Below are 19,826 nucleotides of genomic sequence, written 5' to 3' on the forward strand. Positions count from 1 at the left end.
CCCTTACAATCAAAAGTCCTTGTATACAGCATGAATCTCCATTCACTAAAAGTATCTCGTCACGTGGCCCATTATGTGATGAGGGGCACATGACAAAGTACACCCTATCAACACTTAGACACTTTTTTATAGGTACTCTCATCAGAAATGAGTCTTCACATCTCATTATCATATTTTTCAACATCCATTACATCTACCCCCCTCCCTTATCGGCCGGTTTTATTACAATCTTAGTGTTACCCTCGAGAGTCTTTAATGCCTCCTTTTCATTTTTGTTTGGTATTTAACTTCTCTAGTTCCCTAAGCATCCCTCTTTTAAAGCTCTCTATACAATCATTGTCCTTTTTTTTAGGAAAGAACTTGGATTTATCCCTCAACTATGAATAACCCCATTCCCAATACCTACGTTTTTCAACGTTGGGGCCTGATTATTAATATATTATTTAGTGATATTAAGTTTTCTAATGTATTTGTGAATATTAAGGAATGTCTCAAATTTATTTTGTTTATGGGTGGGTGCGAACTTAAGACCGCTTCCTAGAACCTGCTTCTCATCTTCTGAAAGAGTATGCGTACTTAGATTAAAGATCCCCTTTATTTTCCTCTGCTTTTCTTGCGGTTTGGGCTGTTGTTTTCCTCTTCCTCTCTTACCTCTGTGTGTATTCTTTTTTGTGGGGTGTTTATCTTTTCCATTCCCCTCTTTTCCTCCATTTTGTTGTCTCTCTGAACACCCTTCATTTCTTGATAAAAATTTTGCGTCTCCGGAACCCTATCTTTTTGTATATGCAGATGCAAGGACTCCTCATTCCAATTATTCTGTGGGTAGTTCTGTATATATTGGCTCCTATTAGTATTGTCATTACGGTAGTAAGAATGGGGTCTCTTCTGGTACCTAGTGTACCCTCCCCCCGATGACGGTAGTTCCCCTCATAATTCCTATAGGTATTATTTCTCACGTAACCTAGTTGTCGGTTCTCATGGTGATAGTACGGTCTAACCCAGGGTTTAGAATTCTATGCGTTAAATTGACTCTGTGCTTGTATGGGTCTTTATTAAAATTCCTATATGCATTGTTGTGATATCTGTCCCCCTGCTGGAATTGTGCTGGGTGAGTCGCACCGTTCACTCCATAATTAGTGCTGATAGGGTGTATTTTGTCATTTGCCCCTCATCACATGATGGGTCACGTGACGAGATACCTTTAGTGAATGGAGATCTGCGCCGTGTACAAACTTTACGGGCTGAAAGGAATAGGGTCAAATGAGGAAATTACTCAAATGATATAGGTTTAGTGGTTCTTATGGATGATGATAATAGATGAGTGATTTATTATTATACATTTTTATATATGTAACATTTTTAGTGGTGGGTTGTATGTAATTGGATAATGAGGGATGGTTTTAGGGTAGTGTTTTAAAGGTCTTGACTGCATAGTGAAGATATTCGCTCCTGAAGAAGCGCGTATGCGAAACCTTGGTGGGGCGGTACTGTGCATGCAGTTTGTGATTTTATATGCTTTGAAACAAGTGTTCGTCTGTAAGTATAATAGATTTTTTTAATATACGGAGGAAGTCGGAGCTTATCTTCATCTTGGGATCTGAGAAAATTAAGGGAATGAATAAAGGAAGCCCTTGGGCCATGTTAATGAGAGGGCATCTGTATGATTCAGACCTTCCTGGGGGCAAATAGAAATTTTTCACTTTCCTTTTTTGTTTGGAGGTGAAAAGATCTAGGATTGGAAGAACCCATTTCTCTGCAAGATTTGTTTGTTTAGGGACCACTCTCCTTCCCTGAGGAATTGTCTGCTGAGATAGTCTGCTAGGCAGTTCTCTTCCCCTCTTAGGTGTACTGCAGAGATGAAGGGTAGATGTTTCTCTCCCTGTGCAAATATTTTTTTCAATTCAGTATCGTTGCATTGTCAGAGTATACTTTACATAATGACCTCTGATTATGTGGTGCAGACTCAGGAATGCTTGAAGAACTGCTGATAACTCCACCACTAACTGGACAGGTTGTGAGTCGACAAGTGTGATTGACTTAGAGTTACATTGTGTTGTTTAAGTGTTCCCTCTAGTTTTTTGATCAGTATATATATATATATATATATATATATACACACACACACACACACAGTATATAACAGGTGTCACAGTGCCAGCTCTGAGTACCAAGAGAGATACTGATACCTTTTTGTGGCTGCCATGCTGGTTTCCAGGCTGGGAAAAGAGGGCGGCACTTTAAGCTGTTTGTGCCGTCAACAGTTATGGGGAATGTGAGATCACTCGGGAACAGGATGGATGAACTAGAAGCTCTTGTGAGGAGCCAGCGAGTGTATAGAGAACGAAGGTGATTATCAGAGATCTGGCTACGTGATGAAATTCTAGTGTGCACATCCATGGGTTTAGGTCAGAAAATGACCTACTATTTAAATAATATTTTATGTTAAACACATATTTAAGATTTTTTTAATGAACTTTGTTTTTTTTTTACATTTTCTATGTCACTATACACTGAAGAGTAAAAAGTTAACAATGTTTTGACTTTTGGTTTCCATATCTCACGATCCACTACAGCTTCGGACATGAGACTCCCATCATTTTATAGACAATCATCTTGGCTATCTTATACATACATACATTAGACTTGCAGCTATTTAGCATATTATTAGTTCTGCAGATTCTTATCATGTAACTGCATTGTTACTGCTTTGCTCCTAAAATTCCAAAATTTAAATTTTTATTATTTTAGTATTTTGTAAATCCACCTTTGGCTTTCAGCGCTGCCTAAATCCTTCTGGGCATGCTCTAAATCAGATTATAGCAGGTCCCGACCGAAATCTGTTCCCAGGTCTCTTCTACATGTTCCCATCCTTTTTATACCCATAGTACTCGAGTGTACAAAGTAACTCATCATGTAGGATGCTCACATATAGCACAGCACTGAGACCACCATCAATCCTGGTCAAGTACTCAACGCCTTTGGCTGTGAAACAACCCCGTAACATCAGGCTTCCTTCACCCAACCTGACAGTTTCTTCAATTTCTCGATCCATTAGCCCTGTTCTCCCTTGTGTCTTCCAGACCCATTTGCACCCATCAGAGCCCAGTCTATTGACTTTATTCTCAGGACTCCAAATCACCCGTTTCCAATCTTCTACTGTCCACTGTTCGTACTTTTTTCCAAACTTGAGCCAACACTTTATGATGAGATTGAAGGCTTCTTCACCTTTTTTTGGGCCACCATTCCAAGCTTGTGTAATGTGCATCGCACAATACTTGCAACGATGTCTGTGATCTCACTATTATTAGGAAATACAAGCCGCCTCCACTGTCGTGTTTGTTGCACCAGAACTGATAGACATTGTGATGAGCCAACTTGTTGACTCCAATATTTTGCCTGGAGGCCCGCCTCTTGACCATGAAATGGAATCAACCTAATAACACAATGAGTTATTAGGGAATGTGAGAACAGTTTGTAATTTGTAGTCTACAAGAAGAAAAAGTAATAATGCAGATATATGAGAAGAATCTGCAGAACTAATCATATGCTAAATAGCTGCAAGTCCAATTTATGTGTGAGATAGCCAAGATAATGGAGCCAAGATAATGGTCTATAAGATGATGGTAGTCTCACGTCCGAAGCTGTAGTGGATGGTAAGATATGGAGCCTGAAAGTCAAAAGTTCAAAACATTGTTACCCTTTTGCTCGTCAGTGTATATGCCTGATTATTGTACTCCTTTGTATTAAATATGCACTGAGAGTTTTCAAATCTGATGACCCCTGTAACCCTCAGGAAGTGTTAGGTTTGGGATCGCTACACTTAATGTGCATTTAGACGAGTAGATAATCATTATGATGGAAGTTGGCCGACAGTCGTGTCATGTGCATGTATGTAACAATTGAGCAATTGAACCAAAAACGCTCATTTATTATCTTTTAAATTGTTGAAACTAAAAATTTTATTATCGTTTGCATTAATGAATTGTGTTATTTAAATGTGCATCATGTAGACTGCGGTCCATAGAAACCCTTGTCTAGGCAGGTGTGGTCTACAGAGGTCTTAATGTTTTTGCAGGTCTTCAAATCATTCTTAAAACTACTCCCCTACCCCGATAGATGACACAGATGTTTGTCTGCATATTTCTGTGCTTGGTGGGGGGTTAGTTTGTAGTTGGGGATTCAGAGCAAGCTAAGGCGCTCTCCCCTTCTGATTTGCCTGCAATACTGGAGCTTGGAATATTTCTCGCTTTCTCTGCATCTTCATGTGTGCCTTTCTATATTTGGTGGTCATACATTTTATTTTTTTAAATAAAGGCAAAATATATCAACCCAAATTTACCATTATGATGAAGTACAATGTGTCACAAAAAAAGTGTCAGAATTGTTTGGATAAGTAAAAAAATTCCAAAGTTATCACATAAAGCGACAAGTCAGATTTACAAAAAAAGGCTGTCATGAAAGTGCAATCTGGCTCCGTCTGGAAGTGGTTAATTTCTTTGTAAAACATTATTCTTACACAAAACATTAACATGTTTTCTCTCCTGTGTGAATTCTCTTATGTTGATCAAGACTTAATTTCTTGGTAAAGCATTTCCCGCATTCTGAACATGAAAATGGTTTCTCTCCTTTGTGACTTCTCTGATGTGTAGTAAGACGTTTTTTTTCTGTGAAACATTTCCCACAATTTGAACATGAATATGGCTTCTCTCCTGTGTGAATTCTCTGATGTGCAACCAGATACGATTTATCTGTAAAACATTTACCACACTCTGAACATGAATATGGCTTCTCTCCTGTGTGAATTATCTTATGTTGATTAAGATTTGATTTCCTGACAAAGCATTTCCCACATTCTGAACATGAATATGGCTTCTCTCCTGTGTGAATTCTCTTATGTTGTTCAAGACTTGATTTCTTGGTAACACATTTCCCACATTCTGAACATGAATATGGCTTCTCTCCTGTGTGAATTCTTTTATGCCGATCAAGATTTGATTTCTTGGTAAAACATTTCCTACACTCTGAACATGAATATGGCTTAACTCCTGTGTGAATTCTCTCATGTTTTAAAATCTCTGATTTATCTCTAAAACATTTCCCACATTCTGAACATGAATACGGCTTCTCTCCTGTGTGGATTCTCTTATGTTGATCAAGGTTTGATTTCATGTTAAAGCATTTTCCACATTCTGAACATGAAAATGGTGTTTCTCCTGTGTGAAATCGTTGATGTATAGTAAGACTTCGTTTTTCTATGAAACATTTCCCACATTCTGAACATGAAAATGGTTTTTCTCCTGTATGAATTCGTTGATGTATAGTAAGACTTCGTTTTTCTATGAAACATTTTCCACATTCTGAACATGAATAAGGCTTCTCTCCTGTGTGAATTCTTTTGTGTCGATCAAGACTTGACTTCTTGTTAAAACATTTCTCACATTCTGAACATGAATACGGCTTCTCTCCTGTGTGAATTCTCTCATGTCTTAAAAGATATGATTTATATGGAAAGCATTTCCCACATTCTGAACATGAATACGGCTTCTCTCCTGTGTGACTATTTCTGTGTACAGAAAGCTCTGACTTATATCTGAAATGTTTTCCACATTCCTCACAATTAAACCTTTTACCCCGTTTCTGCCCTATATTTGGGGTAATAATCTGTGATTGGTCAGGAGAAGATTCCTCATGTTTAGGATGATTATATGATAGATTTGGACTTGGGTTAATAATCTGTGATTGGTCATTAGAAAGTTCCTCATCCTTGGGGGAATTATTTGATGGCTCTGCACTGTGAAGTCCTGGATGTACATTACAGGTAATGAAGTTTTCTCCTGAAGAGCGCTGCATGATATCTTCATCTTCTTTATAATCTAGAGACAACATGATGATGTTTCCTTCAGGCTTCTCACAGGGATTTTCTGTTAGAATTAAGAATAGATTTTATGATTTTTTGTTAAAACAATTTGATAAATTTATCACATTCCAATGAGGCTGGATTCACATGTAACAGACATATCCATCTATGTTACGTGCACATGTGTCTATGATGCTGTAGGTTGATGTCAGGTGAACCTGTGGTAGGGACACATGTGCACAATACAGATGGATAATATGTCCGTAATAACCTCATGTGAATCTGGCCTTAGGCTGGAGGGACACATACAATATAAAATACATTTTTTGTGCCAAAGTCAGAAGTGGATCTATCAGGAATGTGAGGAATACATCCTTCCCTTTCTTTGCTATGTATCTGCTGTAGAAATTTAAGGCTGACTCTCGACTGTCTCCTGAGTTTCTGCAGTTTGCATACCGGGGATCTGCTTGCAGATTTAGTCTAAATCAATGGAGCGAATTTGCGCAAGGAAACTGACAGGAGTAAGTACGTCACTTTTTTGGGGGGCATGTATGCATTGGAGTCTAGTACAATTACACAGTTTTCCTATGGTTCTGACTGCTACCTCGGATCTGAATCCGAGTTCGGATCCAAGTTTTAAAGTCGTTTTCCACTTCAAATGCCGCAGTTATTCCATGAACTCTTGCGAGACTTCGCCTCATTGGAGACCGTACATTTTAATGCTGTAAGGAGCCAGATCTCCATACAGCATTAATTAGAAGTTTTGAGGGAAGCGACTTCGGTTCTAGGATCCGCAGTTCGCTTCGCTCATCACTATTAGCAATAGTGGGATGTTATCAGTCATCCCATCCTTCTGGATATCTAGTTTTTAGTACGCCTCTCGTTCAGTCATCTTCTTTTCTGTACCCCCCCTCCCCCCATCGTTTAACTTTTTCAGTTCCCATACCTCTAAACCATTTTTGTTGTTCTTGTGATGTTGTATGAAATGTTTGGAGGCCGAGGAAGGCATCTGCTGGTGACAAATGCTTCCGCGTACTCTCTTTTAGGGCTCATGCACACGACCATTGGCGTTTTTGCGGTCAGCAAATTGGCAGAACATGGATACCGCCGTATGCATTCCGCAGAACCAACGGTCCTGCCCTCTAAAGAATAGTCCTATCCTTGTCCATAATCCGGATAAGAATAGGACATGTTCTATTTTTTGCAGGGCCACAAAACGGACATATGGATGTGGACACACATGGTTTGCTGTCCGAATCTTTTACAGCCCCACTGAAGTGAATGGGTCCACATCCGACCCACAAAAAATGCTGATCAAATGCGGACCAAAAATATGTGCATGAGCCCTTTAAAGGGCAGGTTGTGCAGCCCACGTACTGGACATTGCATTAAGTGCAAGTTATTGAACTAGGAATGTAGTGTCCTGTGGTGCAAGATTAAGGCTACTTTCACATCAGCGTTTTTCTTTTCCGGTATTGAGATATGTCGTAGGATCTCAATACCGGAGGAAAACACTTCAGTTCTGTCCCTTCATTGTCAATGGGGACAAAACTGAACAGAACGGAGTCACCAGATTACATTCCGTTCCATTTGTTGCGTTCCCATGCCGGACAGAAAAACGCTGCATGCAGTGTCAAGGGATATTGTGTCTGAGAAAACGGATCCGGCACTATTGACTTACATTGTATTTCATGCCGGATCAGTTTACTCAGACACAAAAGAAAGCGAATCCGGCACCCATTGACTTACAATGGTTTTGGCGCTAGAGCCATCTTGGTCATTTTAGAGATAATAGAACCGGATCCATTCATTACGGATGCAGATGGTTGTATTATCCTAACGGAAGTGATTTTGCTGAACCCTGCCGGATCCAAAAAAAACGCAGAAGTGAAAGTAGCCTTAGGGCGCATTCGCATGAACGTGATGCTCGGATGCGGACCCATTCACTACAGTAGGCCGCACTCTGTGTGCTGTCCGCATCCATTGCTCCATTCCGTGGCCCCGTTAAAATTATAGATCATGTCCTATTCTTGTCCTTTTTGAGGATAAGAATAGGCATTTCCATAATGGGCCGTCTGATCCGTAAATTGCAGATGGCACATGGGCAGCATCCATGTTTTGAGGATCCACAATTTGCAGACGGCAAAACATGGCATGTTCGTGTGCATGAGCCCTAAAAAAGATGCACCACTTCCAAAAACCTGCAAGTTTTGCAGATATTGTGTCCACACTTATGAGAACCATTCACACTAAGCCAAGTATCCGCAGTTTTTTGCGGTCCCAATGTTGGGGCCTTCTTAGGCACAATCTGCGCTCCTTCTGCGGCAGTTTTATCCGGCACGTGGCCGTGTCTCAGAATGGGGAGAAATGATCAAATATCCTCTGTATTTCCCGGAATTGTTCACGGTATTTGACTGCGTCTCGCTCTGTGCTTTGGATTTACCATCACCGCTGATCATGTTAATTCTGCGCTGCCCGATGGACAGTCCACCCGGGATAGCCTCGCTCAGTTAGTCTGGTACTTGCAGTCCCACCTTCAGTGGAGCAGTTTCTCTTTGCCCTATAAAAGTTCACTCATACTGGCGGCTTTTTTACGGTGTATTGGATGACACGAGACAGGTTTACGCTACGCGGACGGACGTATTTCACCTCAGACAAGACCACTGTAAATATTTAAATCCAAAAAACTGATTTAAAAAAGAATGAAAATGTGCAGTAAATTGTAGATTTAAAGCATTAGATATGAGACGCTTTATCAGCTCCGGTTCACTCAGTTTGTTTACATAAAAAAAAACTGTGGATACTTGGCTTAGTGTGAATGGTTCCCATAAGTGTGGACACAATATCTGCAAAGCTTGCAGGTTTTTGGAAGTGCGGCATCTTTTTACATCTTGCACCACAGAGAATTTTTGTTATTTTTTTTTTAAGTAGAACAATTACATAATTAATCAAAAACATAAATAATACTTTTCTCCCCGTATCACCCCAATCACCCAAACTCTAACCTCCCAATCCTGCGATGCGTCTCATCCTCCTTATCAGGTAATAAAGTTAAAATAAAAATAAATAAATGTAGAGCGAGGGGGAAAAGGGACGGATCAAAGAAAGGAGCCTACCACTTCCATTCTCCCCATATCTCTGACCATTCTCGTAGTCCACATTTATTAAGCCAAATCGGCGTGATATAGACTCTGTGTATAATATTTAATTGGATCATTACATGATTAAAGTTGTGCGAAACTAATTTGAGATGAGTGAATATGTGTCCCCATCCCCATCGGACAGTCGTTTTCCCAGGCCCTCTGACCTGGTGAAACAACCTTAGAAAAAAGTGAATTATTTAATAATTTACCCCGATTCCAATAATGTCAATATATTAACAAAGGGAGATCGATTAACCAAGGTCTTACACAGAGCACTTTTCTCCCAATGACAATATAACAATAGCTGGCCAGCTATAAAGTAACACTTGAAATAGGGAAGATTCAATCCTCCCCGTTCCAAGGGCTTATAAAAAGCTCCAATTTTAGCCTCACTCGCTTTCTTCCCCAAAGTAGGTCATTCATAACCAATCAAGAAGTTTAAAGAACTTATCCTCAATCCACACTGGGGAATTCCAGAGGATATAGAGAAGTTGGGGCAAAATCACCATCTTAATTAAAGATACTCTATCAGCTCTAGTTAAGGGTAGTCGCAGCCATATAGTGATTTTCAATCTCAATTTACTTATCAGTGGTATCAAATTTAGCTGAATATAATCCTCTATCCTAGGCGATATCATCATACCAAGATATTCCACTGTCTCGACTACCTTTAAGACTGTAAGTGAGCCATCACTCTAATACTCAAAGTTATCCAATAACATAAGTGTAGTTTTTGACCAATTAATATCTAGACCAGAGACTTCCCCAAAAGAGTTAACTAAATAAATAACTCTCGGGAGAGTAATATTGGTTTGGTTTATGTAAAATAATATGTCATCCGCATATAAGGAAATCCTATCCTCTGGTCCTGATACTCCAAAACCCTCAATAATTGTGTCTTGCCTAACACTGAGTGCTAGGGGCTCAATATAAATATCAAACAGTAGTCGTGACAGGGGAAGACCCTGGCGGGTACCTCTGGGCAGCAGAAAAATAGGAGACAAAATACCGTTAAGATTCAGTCTCGCAGTAGGGGACTTATACAAAAGCTTAACCATATTAATAAATCTAGGTCCAAATCCAAATCCTATCTTAACACCTTCCAAAGAAATTTCCACTCCACCCTGTCGAACGCCTTGGAGGCATCCAAGGACAAGATGGAGCGGGAATCCCCCCCCCGGGGACTGTATGTTTGCAAAGAGACGAAGGTTGTGATGAATACCTTTATTGGGAATGAACCCTTTCTGGTCAGGATGTATAATTGAGGTACTCACTCTGCAGAGCCTGATAGCCAACATCTATGCAAGGAGCTTGACATCGGTATTCAGAAGCGATATTGGTCTGTAGGACTAAATATCTAGAGGGTCCTTTCCCTTTTTTAAAATTAATACAATTACCGGCTCACCCATTGACTCAGGTAGAATACCCTCCTCCAGGGACTTAACAGTTACCGTCAGTAAATATGGGAATATAACCTCCATATTTACGATAGAACTCATACGGGGGAGTTGGGGGAAGAATTTCCAGAACAGGCCTTTAATGCGGCTTTCAACTCCTGTAAAGAAAATTCTGCATCAAGGGAGCTCCTCTGGACTTCAGTAAGAACCGGTAACTTGATGGAGTTCAGATAGGCCTCCATCTTTTCATCCGTAATATTATTGCTAGTTTTATATAATTCTGAGAAATGTTTTATAAAAGCTCCTTTTATTTTTTCCTGATTTACAGTTATTGTGCCCTCGATTAAACGGATACTGCCTATTTCTTTTTTTTGGGGGGGGGGGGGAGATCTTGATTGGATATCACCTTGGCCAGGTGTTTTCCTGGACGCACTGATTCACAAAATTGTTTTCTTCCCCTGAAGAAGAGCCTTTGCTGAGCCTTGTCCAGAAGAAAATCAGAGTATTCCTGACTTGCTTTTTGCAACTCTCTCATATTTTAGTTCAGTTTTTTACCTGGAGAATTGATCCATACCATATAAAGCCACTGCTTTTAAAGCTCTCTCCTTCTTCCCATACCCCTTTCTTAAATCAGAAATACTGCTAACAAATAGCCCCCTTACCACGGCCTTAAACGCGTCCCATATGAATTGGATTTTAGCCGATTTATAGTTAGCCTTCCAGTAAAATACCATCTCCTGTTTTATCCAGTCGTGGTTGTCTATTACGGACAACCAGTGAGGATTTAATCTAAAACGAGGTACTACCCCTTCCAGTCAACAAAGTAAGTTCCAGAGATACCAGGAAATGATCTGAAAGTGACCTGGCCTCATATCTCATCCGCTTGATCTATCTCAAAAACGTATCGTCAACCAATGCAAGATCGATCCTGCACATACAGTTTCCAGATCTAGTCACACAGGAATAAGCTCTTCTTCCCTGTCCCAAGACACTCCAGACATCTACAAGGCCTGACTCCTGACAGAAACGAGCCAATGGAGACCCCTGGTTAGAAACGTAAGTATAAATGTTTCCATCCATAATGATGTGGTCGGTCTTGGGATTGATGACACAATTGAAATCCCCATTTACTAGGGAAGGACAATCAGGCCACTTCTCCATAAACATTAGTTAACGATTGCGTACATCAAGAGAGAATGGAGAAGGAATATAAATAAAAGCTAAAGTACATAATCTACCAAAAATTTCCCATGCAGAATAACAAATCTCCCATGTGTATCAATAGAGGATGCCTCACAGACAAAATCAATCCTTTTATGTATAAACACCGTCACTCCTAGAGTGACTGGTGTAAGTGGAGTGAAATGCCTGTGAGACCCATCCCCTAGTAATCCGCATTGCGGCCTACATCCGAAAAATGAGTTTCTAATAAACAAACAACCGCAGGTAGGTGTCTCTGGACTAAATCAAACACAGCCTTTTTAACTTGTCTTCAAGTCCTCTTACATACCAAGTTAAAATTGTAACATACATATAATCAGCTAATCAAAAACAATCCGCTATAGACCCCATCCCTCTCGCTCAACCATCCTATGAGACGCATCATATCTGACCCACAGATCCCCATTCCACCCCCCAAAACCCCATGATCCACTACTAAACAGAGCAAACCTCTTTACTAAGACCATCCCTCCCCCTCTCCATCCCCCACTCCTTCGCAAGACGGACCAAAAAAAGAGTGTACCAAAATTTAAATGTTATTCCGGTTTAGCCAATCTGTGGCCAGGGCTGGGGTATCAAAAAAAATTAACTGCTCCATTAAATATTATCCGCAGTTTAGCTGGATACAAGAAGGAGTATTTGATGTCCTTGCCCTGAAGTCGTTTTTTTTTACAGCCAAAAAAGTACTCCTCTTGTCTTGGAACTCTTTCGAGAAGTCCGGGAAGAATGAAAGTTTGCTGCCATTGTATAGGATAGGAGGACACTCCTGTGCTCGCTTTAAGATCGTATCTCTGTCCTGGGAAGCAAGCATCTTTACCATTAAAACCCTTGGCTGCCTTCCAGGGATCTGTTTGCCCCCGGGGATCCGATGGGCCCTCTCAACTAGAAACAAAGGCGAGAAATGTTCCTTCCCAAAGTTCTCAAGGATTAAGGATTGTACCATTCCAGCAGGATTTTTATCCTCTACACCCTCAGGAAGCCCGAGGATTCTCACTTTAGATCTTCTCGACCTATCTTCCAGGTCCACGACTTTTTTTTTCAGATTATTATAGTCCGTTTTCAAAGTAACAACTTCAGGTTTTAATACTTTTACTTTATGTTCTAAGGAGCTCACGGTCTTTCTATATCAATGACTATCTCGTATCTTTGTTAGATCATCTTTTATTATGGCCACGTCTGTCTGGACTGTCCCCAATTGCAGTGCGACATCCTGTATCACTTTTCCGTTCTTTTTGACCGTTGATAAAATCTCCTTCAGTGGGGAGGGCTCCCCCCAATGGAGCGTTTAATTCATCCACCCTTTCCCCCTCTCCACTCCGAAGATATTAATCTATTATCTCTTTGGGTCTGGATACAGAGATGTTCTTTATCGTATTTTTCTTCGGCTCTAGCGTTTATGTTTGGAGATTTTAAAACATGCTAAATTTTTGCAGACTCTACCGGTCTCTGTCCGGATTTAGATGATGACAAATCTGTTGACCGCCTATTTTGTTTTGGGGCCATACTTTGGTCTCTTTTTACGCTTTTCTTTCCTTTCCCTTTCTTTCTCCTTCTTCTCTGCACCACAGAGAATTTTAGTCCTACATCCACTGCTCCCCTACATACCTAGTGTAATAACTTTTTGCAGTGTCCAGCACGTGGCTGCACAACCTGCCCTTTAAAAGACAGGACGCGGAAGCATTTGTCACCAGCAAAAGTGCAGTTAACCCTTCCTCGGCCTCCAAACATTTCATACAACATTACAAGAACAATACAGATGGTTTTAGATGTGTGGGAATTGAAAAAGTAAGTTTAAATGGTAAGGGGGGAGGGGGCAGAAAAAGAAGAGGAAGGAGAGGCGTACTGACGGACATAACATCCCACCATCGATAACCTACTAACACTTCAGGAGTGACTCTCCCACCATGCTCAGGTTTCCAATTCCATCTGTTTTCACTAAGGTTTGGTAGCCACAGGGGACGGCGCTCCCCCCATAGTGAGAGGTGCATGCTGGGAGTCTCAGACTGGACAGCATGTAAAGATGGCATTTATTAGTGTAACCCCGGCTGTGACTAAGACGTTATGATCGAAACGCGTAAGAAAGATATTGAAGATGGATCCGTGTTGATGGTGTGAAATAAAGTACAGAAGATGTGACGCCGCTCACAGGAGAGCTTTGCCATAGACAGCAGCAGCGGTGACCAGGAAGGGAGATGGCATGTGCGCAGTGCACGCGCCTTCCCTTTATACAGCTGATCAGCGAGGGTCCCGGGTGTCGGACCCCCCCGATCTGATTTTGATAGTAAAAGCCTGGAGAACCCCTTTAATCAAACCCCCTCCCCAATAAAAGCCTTAAATGCATCCCATGCTATTTATCTGGAGCGGAGGAAACATTAAACTTGAAAACCTCTTTAACCCATTGACCGCCAATATGCCTTTTTATGGTGGTCTAGTCAAAGGAATACACGGATCTCCCCGCGAACACTTTGGGGGCTTGGCAGACTCCGAATATTAGGGCACGATATTGAAAATAAAGAATCGGCACGTGATACTAAGCATCTTTCATAACTATTGTGCCCCTCACACAGTCCTTGAAACGATACTTGATTGTGGATTGGATGGACTCCGTCCTGAATTTCCTTACACGCCAGGTATGGATTCATCTCCCTGAGCTTTATAATCATATAAAAGGAACCATAAGTTTTCAGAACTTTCTAACAGGAAAAAGACATCCTTGTTTACTGCAGAAGTTCTTTCTGAATTTCCTTCTTTACTATGCTTTTTATCTGCTGCTGACCGGGTACATAATGAGGTCTCAACAGTAATTAATGCTGTGAGAATCAGATACTCAGGTACCCAGCCAGCGACCGAACATGGCCTCCTGAATTCATCTGCTATGGCCCGCACCTCCCCTCCTAAGCCCCCTGCTCCATAGATGACTGGAGGACAGATAGCTATTGATGGCCACCACAGGGGGACATCTTTTGGGGCAGTATATTGTGCTTCATTGTGTTATTTGGTTCTGCTGGGATGATATTTTGCACTATGGTATGGTTTATCCCGTCTACTTCTGTTGCCCCGTCTTCTGTTAATTCAGACCTGCCTACAACATGGGGCCATTTTTAGTTTTTGTTTTTTCTAGGGCCACTTTAAGTTCCCAGTCCACCCTTGTCTTCTGAAGAATAGTTCATAGTCAGAAGAGGAAGTGGAGTTCCTCATCAGAGGAGGTCTAGTCGGATACAGTAATAGAAGATGCTAACTTCCCAGATAATGTGGAAGATTCTCAAAAGCTTTAAAAGAAGTAGATACTTCCATCCTAATCACGTCTAATGTTCTCACTGAGAGATGAAGAATCTTCCTCCATAACCTTATCCACTCGTTGCTTATACAATGGTGTAAGCCATGCGGGGGCAGGGTTCTTGAGGAACACTCTCCCCCCTCGGTCTTAGCTCTACAACAAAATAAAAGCATTCCAGGTAACCCATGAAGTATATAAACCACAGGGTATAACTCCCCTTTAAACTTCAGCTCGCTCAGCCCTCTCCTCATACATCCTGGAGGCAAGGCGTAGTGAACATTCCATGAAGCGATGTAGGCTGGCTGGGTTCTTTCATAAAGAAGGCGCAGTATTCGGAATGTAGATCTTATACAGTGCCATAAAAAGTATTCATACCCATTTTTTCACGTTACACTCACAAACTTAGATGTATTTTATTGGGGTTTTAGGTGATCGACCAACAAAGCGCAAGTCTGTGTGAAGCGAGAAGAAGATGAGACATGGTTTTCAAAATGTTTAATAAATAAAAATCTGAAAAGTGTGGCGTGCATTTGTGTTCAGCCCCCTGTACTCTAATTCCCCTAAATAAAATCCAGTGTGACCAATTGCCTTTAGAAGTCACCTAATTAGTAATAGAGTCCACCTGTGTGGAATGTCTTCCCAGTATAACTCCAGCTCTTCTGTGAAGGCCTCAGAGCTTTGTTAGAGAACATCAGGGATCAAACAACATCATGAAAACTCAGGAACACGACAGACAGGTCAGGAATAAAGTTGTGAAGAAGTGTAAAGCAGGATTAGGTTATGAAAAATATCCAAAGCTCTGAACATCTCACAGATCACTGGTCAATCCATTATCCGAAAATGAAAGGAGTATGGTACAACTGCGAATCTAGCAATACATGACCGTCCACCTTAACTGACAGCCGAGGCAAGGAGCGCACTAATTAGAAAAGCAACCAGGAGGACCATGGTCACACTGCAGAAATCCACAGCTCAGGTGGGAGAATCTGTCTACAGGACACCTATTAGTTGTGTACTCCACCAATCTGCCCTTTATGGAAGAGTGGCAAGAAGAAAGCCATAAGAAATCTTGTTTGCAGTTTGCCACAATCCATGTAGGGGACACAGCAAACACATGGAAGAAGGTGTTCTGGTCAGAGGAGACCAAAGTGGAACTTTTGGCATAAATGCAAAATGCTATGTGTGACAGAAAACTACCACTGCACATCACCCTGAACTCTCCATACCCACCGTAAAACATGGTGGTGGCAGCATCATGCTGTGGGGGGGGGGGGGGGGTGCTTATTTTCAGCAGGGACAGGAAAGCTGGTCAGAGTTGACGAGAAGATGGAAGGAGCTGAATACAGGGCAAACCTGGTAGAGGCTGCAGAAGACTTCAGACTGGTGCAGAGGTTCACATTCCAGCAGGACAACAACCCTAAACATTCAGCCAGAGCTACAATGGAAGGGTTTAGAATGGCCCAATCACAGTCCAGACCTAAATCCCATTGAAAATCTGTGACAAGACTTGAAAATTGCTGTTCACAGACGCTTCTGCAGAGAAACCTCACACAGACTTGTACTTTGTGTTGGGAGATCACATAAAACCCCAATAAAAATACATTTAAAGACTATGTATGGGGACCATTTTTTTATGATTGCATTTTACTGATCTGGGGCTAAAAATAATTTTTTAAATAGGTCTTAAGTAAAAATATTGAGCCGTTCTGTCACAAAGGGTTAACAGTTTTTCCAGCTGTGTGACTGGTACTTGTGCTGGTCATCTAATAATCCATATTTCTAAATGACTAAAGCCTGTATTACACCAACAGTTTATCTGACCAATATCTGTCCAATGAGACCAATAGTTGGTATTGTGGTAAAGTGTACGGAAAAGTCCTGGAAGGGGTTTATATCTCACCCAGGTTCCTCAACTGGGTGAGGTAAGTAAAATCCAGAAAAGCTAAAGTGGTTTCAGCAAAGTGTAGTTTGCTGAGACAGTTTTGTTAAAAGTTCAAGGGCTGGATTTTATTTGGACTGGGAAGGTAGGTTTGGTAGTGGGACCTCACCAGTTCACCCCCATTCAAGGGCAGATTTTCCCCTAGCTTGAGGGATCCCCAGGTGTAGCCAGAAATAAAAGCACATCCCAAGCTGGTTAGTCGGGGAGAGTTATGCCTGGAAAAAAAGTCTAGGAAGCTGGCTGCCTTGCTGGCTAGAGACGCCTGATTCCCTGTGTGTGACCTGCGCTCAATAAGTGAGGTAGAAACTAATTTGTATTAGTTAGAGCCCAGACAGGCAGGAGTTTATTTTGTTTGGTTTATGTTTTTGTGGTGCTGGAACCTCACCGTTCATACTGAATTATAACTGGGTTTTCATGTAAATTGTCGGAATGTCATAAAATAAAGTATCAATTTGGACTTTAATCCTGTTGTCTGCAAAGGAACCTGTCAACGCCGCCCTGCTTGAGAGAGCAATCCCTTACAGTGTGTATAACAAAAGATAAGTGTGTGTAATAGGCCATCTGACCAATGAATGGTCAGAAAATCTGTCAGATAATCTGTTCTTATAATACAGGCCTTAGAGGCCATAAAGACTTATTTAAGCCAAATTCTTATCAGTAAGATAAGAACTGATCTATAATGAGTGTCTATAATGTCAGAGATAAGGAGCCTGTCACCTCTCTGCCTGACGGAGCAGAGAGAAAATTCAGATCCTGCTAGAAGAGAATCTCAGCTCTGTACAGAGAAAAGGACTCCATATTTTTAAAAGACCAAATGAAAAAAAGATTTTTAGCTCAAAATAAGTACAATACGCTAATATGTCCCCAAAGGTGTCCATAGCCTTTAAGTTTGTGGGTATAACATAAAAAATGTGACCATTCATAATAAAAGTCATCTGATAAGACCTACCTGAGGTATAACAGCCATTACTACATGTCTCCGGTGCCTTTACTAGTATAAAACCATTAGCCTGCTATTTAAAGACTCAAAGCTGGGTCACTGCCCGGAGTGCTCCTTTACTGCAGCTCTAAGGTGGAGCTCCACTATAAGAAACCTCTTAATCCACTTCCTCCATTCATTATTCCATACCTGTGGTCATATCTCCTGGAATGTCCTCCTCCACCTCACTCTTACACGGGGGATCACCCATCATCCACTCTTCTTCATCCTCCACTTTAATATCAGTCACATCTTCCCCCTGATTTGTAATCTGTAACAATTCAGGACAATACAGCAGACAGGTGGGAAATCTAACAGATCCACATAAGAGACCCCCACCATCTATGACCCATCTATGACTGCAGGACCCCCCTATATAGATGTGTATAGGGCTCAGCTCCATCTACCTGATGGTTCTCCTTTGGACAGTCCTGGGAATACAGAGGACAGGGACATCTCTCGGGGGGATTTCTTTCTATGAGTCCATCTGTAGGAAACACACAGGGAGAGGAGAGATTATTACATGTGATGATGAGAGTAGTATCCAGGTGACCCATGACAACCTGCCCTCCTTACACTGCTGATCGCCCCATAAATCCATCTCCTCCTCTTCTTCTTCATCTTTAACCTCAACCTTAATATCCATCAGATTTTCATCCTGAAGAAGAGAAATGTAAAATGGTCTTTGGTTCAATCCCTTTCTGGTCAGATTCTGGGGAGACTTCAGCTCCATCTACCTGATGGTTCTCTGGGAGCTTCTCCTCTGGACAGTCCTGGGAATACAGAGGACGGGGACATCTCTCCGGGGGACTTCTCCTCCTGGAGTCAGAACCTATAGGAGATAACACACAGACTGAATACAATACTCCTTTCTGAAATTCGGCAGAGAAGAGCAGAAACCTGCGGGTGGATTAGGGTAGAGTTCACCCCGAGTGTCTGGATGATTGGGGTGTGGCAGTCAGCAGCCTGGAAGTCTATGGGCAGCCGGCAGCAGTTTGTGAGCCACAGATTCACCCACATATTTATGGAGAATTTCTGACACTTCAGTTTTCTGCTTCTAATGGAAAAGAAAAATACTCGGAAAGTGTGATCCCCATAGAGAGACCAGAGCACAACCTGATAATCAGGGCTGAACCCCCATAGAGGGACGAGAGCGCCCGAAATATCAGAGCAGAACCCCCATTGCATTAAAAGAGCGCCCCCCCGATACCAGGGCTGAACCCCCATAGAGGGATGAGAGCGTCTCCCGATATTAGGACTGAACCCCTGTAGAGGAACAAGAGGGCCCCCCGATATCAGGGCAGAATCCCCCACAGTGGAACAAGTGCGCCCACCCCCTGACATCAGGGCTAAACCCCCATAGAGGGAAGAGAGCCCCCCCGATTATCAGGACTGAACTCCCATAGAGGGACGAGAGCGCACCCCAATATCAGGGCTGAAGTCCTTGATAAAGATGACTTCTGCATTTCCCGTACGTCTCGCACATCCCTCTTTCATCTCTTATTGTAGGGTCATTTAGAGTTCATAAGCTGTGTCCATAGGATAGTTCATACTGGGGAAGGCCAGTTCATACTGGTGTAATACTGGGGCAAGAGACCCTCCGTATGGACATATATGTCCCCTATGTAATCTCCATCATGTCCGGTCCTCACAGTAATAGGTAAATGTGCCGTTCTGCCTTACACTGATGAGATGAATGTAATCGGCCCGATTATGTCTGCTGATATTAAATTACTCTGCAGGACATTGTTCTCCAAAGAAAGACACCTGGAGACATCGTATCTGTGTCCATAGGATGGTTCATACTGGAGAAGACCAGTTCATACAGTACTGGTACTGGTATAGTACTGGGCAGGAGAACCCTCCGTATAGACATATAAAACACACCTGGAGACATTGTATCTGTGTCTTTCTTTCTCTCAGTGACAGACTTGGAGGCCTTTGAAGTCTCTCCCAAATTCCAGAGAAGAGGGCTTCCATCTACAGTCCATGGTGTTAGAAACCAGGAAGGTC

General features: G+C 41.8%; 3 protein-coding genes and 1 long non-coding RNA gene across 4 annotated transcripts in view; 2 read left to right on the forward strand and 2 right to left on the reverse strand.

The window, feature by feature from the left end:
- LOC120998324 (aspartic and glutamic acid-rich protein-like) overlaps positions 1–19,826 on the forward strand; it is a 2,513,920-nt gene that overhangs the window by 742,237 nt on the left and 1,751,857 nt on the right. The window lies entirely within an intron of this gene.
- LOC120998330 (zinc finger protein OZF-like) overlaps positions 1–19,826 on the forward strand; it is a 354,466-nt gene that overhangs the window by 88,653 nt on the left and 245,987 nt on the right. The window lies entirely within an intron of this gene.
- LOC120998346 (gastrula zinc finger protein XlCGF26.1-like) lies at positions 4,218–18,017 on the reverse strand. The gene is made up of 2 exons (XM_040429012.1): positions 17,964–18,017; positions 4,218–5,921 (listed from the first exon to the last, which is right to left on the reverse strand). Exons 1-2 carry the CDS (start codon positions 17,971–17,973, stop codon positions 4,525–4,527), a joined length of 1,407 nt encoding a protein of 468 aa, XP_040284946.1. The 5' UTR covers positions 17,974–18,017; the 3' UTR covers positions 4,218–4,524.
- On the reverse strand, positions 18,275–18,605 carry LOC120998425. Its single transcript, XR_005778369.1, has 3 exons — positions 18,551–18,605; positions 18,390–18,471; positions 18,275–18,300 (listed from the first exon to the last, which is right to left on the reverse strand). It is a non-coding gene; the product is annotated as an uncharacterized LOC120998425 (long non-coding RNA).

This window comes from Bufo bufo, chromosome 4, assembly GCF_905171765.1.
Source record: "Bufo bufo chromosome 4, aBufBuf1.1, whole genome shotgun sequence".
NCBI classification, from domain to species: domain Eukaryota; kingdom Metazoa; phylum Chordata; class Amphibia; order Anura; family Bufonidae; genus Bufo; species Bufo bufo.